General features: G+C 39.2%; 1 protein-coding gene across 1 annotated transcript; it reads left to right on the forward strand.

Annotated features, from left to right (window-relative positions):
* On the forward strand, positions 1-663 carry LOC107615582 (uncharacterized). The gene has a single exon (XM_016317633.1). The coding sequence runs from the start codon at positions 1-3 to the stop codon at positions 661-663; it is 663 nt and encodes a 220-aa protein (XP_016173119.1).
* Positions 664-1,806: the final 1,143 nt, after the last annotated feature.

Genomic DNA, 1,806 nt, shown 5'->3' on the forward strand with positions numbered 1-1,806 from the left:
ATGGGAGAGCATCCACAAGAACAGAGGAAGGTGGTGAAGCCTTACATCTCCCCTCTTCCATACCCTCAAAGGTTGCAAAGGGAGCTCAAGAACCAACAATTTTGCCAAGTTTCTGGAGGTTTTAAGAAGCTGGAAATCAACATCTCCCTTACTGAAGCATTGGAGCATATGCCTTCATATGCAAAGTTCCTAAAAGAACTCATTAACAAGAAGAAAATCTGGAATGAGAAGGAGACTGTGATCTTGACACAAGAATGCAGTGCAGTGATTCAAAAGGGTCTCCCACTAAAACTCAAAGATCCTGGGAGCTTCTTTTTGCATTGCACTATTGGCAACATGTCCATTGATAAGGCACTGTGTGATCTAGGATCAAGTATCAATCTGATGCCTTTATCTATGCTGAGAAGGTTGTCTATAGAAGAAGTAAAGCTTACAAGGATGTCCTTGCAACTTACTGATAGATCAATTGTAATCCCTAATGGAGTGGTTGAGAATCTCTTAGTCAAGGTGGGTAAGTTTATTTTTCTAACGGATTTTGTGATCTTGGATCTAGATGAAGAGGGAGGCGATTCTGTTATATTAGGAAGGCCTTTCCAAGCCACAACAGGAGCCATCATTGATGTGGAGAAAGGAAAAATGACCATGAGAGCACATGATGAGTAGATCACTCTAAATGTCATTAAGGAGATGCAGTATCCCGCTGAAAAGAGAGGTTGCATGAGAATTGAGGAGGAAGACTTAAACTGGAAGGAAAAATCAAAGAAAGCACTCATCAACTCACCCTTGGTACAGATGACTAACAGTGAAGAAAAATAAAAGGGTCATGAGGAAAAGAAGGCTGAGAAGGGATTGCAAAAAGAGGTTACAAGATTGATCATTAAGAAAGCCCCTGACATAAAGCCTGCTGCCAAGAAAGAAGGGTCACCAAAGAAAGGAAAGAAGAACAATAAAAAGGTTCCAAAAAGGTGGAGAAATAAGAAAATTCCAACTGAAGGGTTCTCAGAGGGAAACAAAGTGAGACTAATCTACCAACAGTTAGAGGCATTTCCACAATCTGATGATTATTACACTATCAACAAAATACTCTCGCTGGAACATATAGAGGTTGTTCATCAAAGCACATGAAAAAGGCTCACAGTTAGAGGGGACAAGCTGAGGCACTATAATCATCAGCCACCCTAACAAAGAACCAATGTCAAGCTAGTGACAATAAAAGAGTGCTTGTTGGAAGGCAACCCAACCAGAGGTAGTTTTCTTTTCTTAGCTATTTCAATAAAAGGGTTAAGTAAGTTTATCTGTATTGCAAAGAGCTAAGTTTGGTGTTACACACAAAAACAATTTAAGGTTGAATGTAGGATGCTAAGTTTGGTGTTCCACCAAAAAGTTCATTAGAAACACATTTCAACCCTCTACATAAATGGTCACTGGCTCTAAACAATCAGGGAAACTACTTAACCATTGATTGTTTTCTAGTTTATAGTTTGTTTTCTTTAATAAAAGCACAAGGTTTCATGTATGAGATTAATCTGATGCATAGCAGACAGTGGCGAGGAACTAAGTTTGGTGTTCACACACCAAAGTAAGTTCAAAAGCCTACAACCATTCATGCATGCTAACCATCTTTCAAGTGCTTGGGGAACAAGCTAAGCAACTTCCAATAACTTTACAGGAATTCAATCAATCTCTTGGAAGAACTATGCACCCTCATCTAAGGACACAAAGAAGGATATAAAAGCTATGGATGATGAGGACAAAGGAAAAACTAGAAGACATCACCAAGAGGTTGTATTGCTACTTAATTCCCTC

This window comes from Arachis ipaensis, chromosome B9 (assembly GCF_059453495.1).
Source record: "Arachis ipaensis isolate K30076 ecotype BB chromosome B9, ASM5945349v1, whole genome shotgun sequence".
NCBI classification, from domain to species: domain Eukaryota; kingdom Viridiplantae; phylum Streptophyta; class Magnoliopsida; order Fabales; family Fabaceae; genus Arachis; species Arachis ipaensis.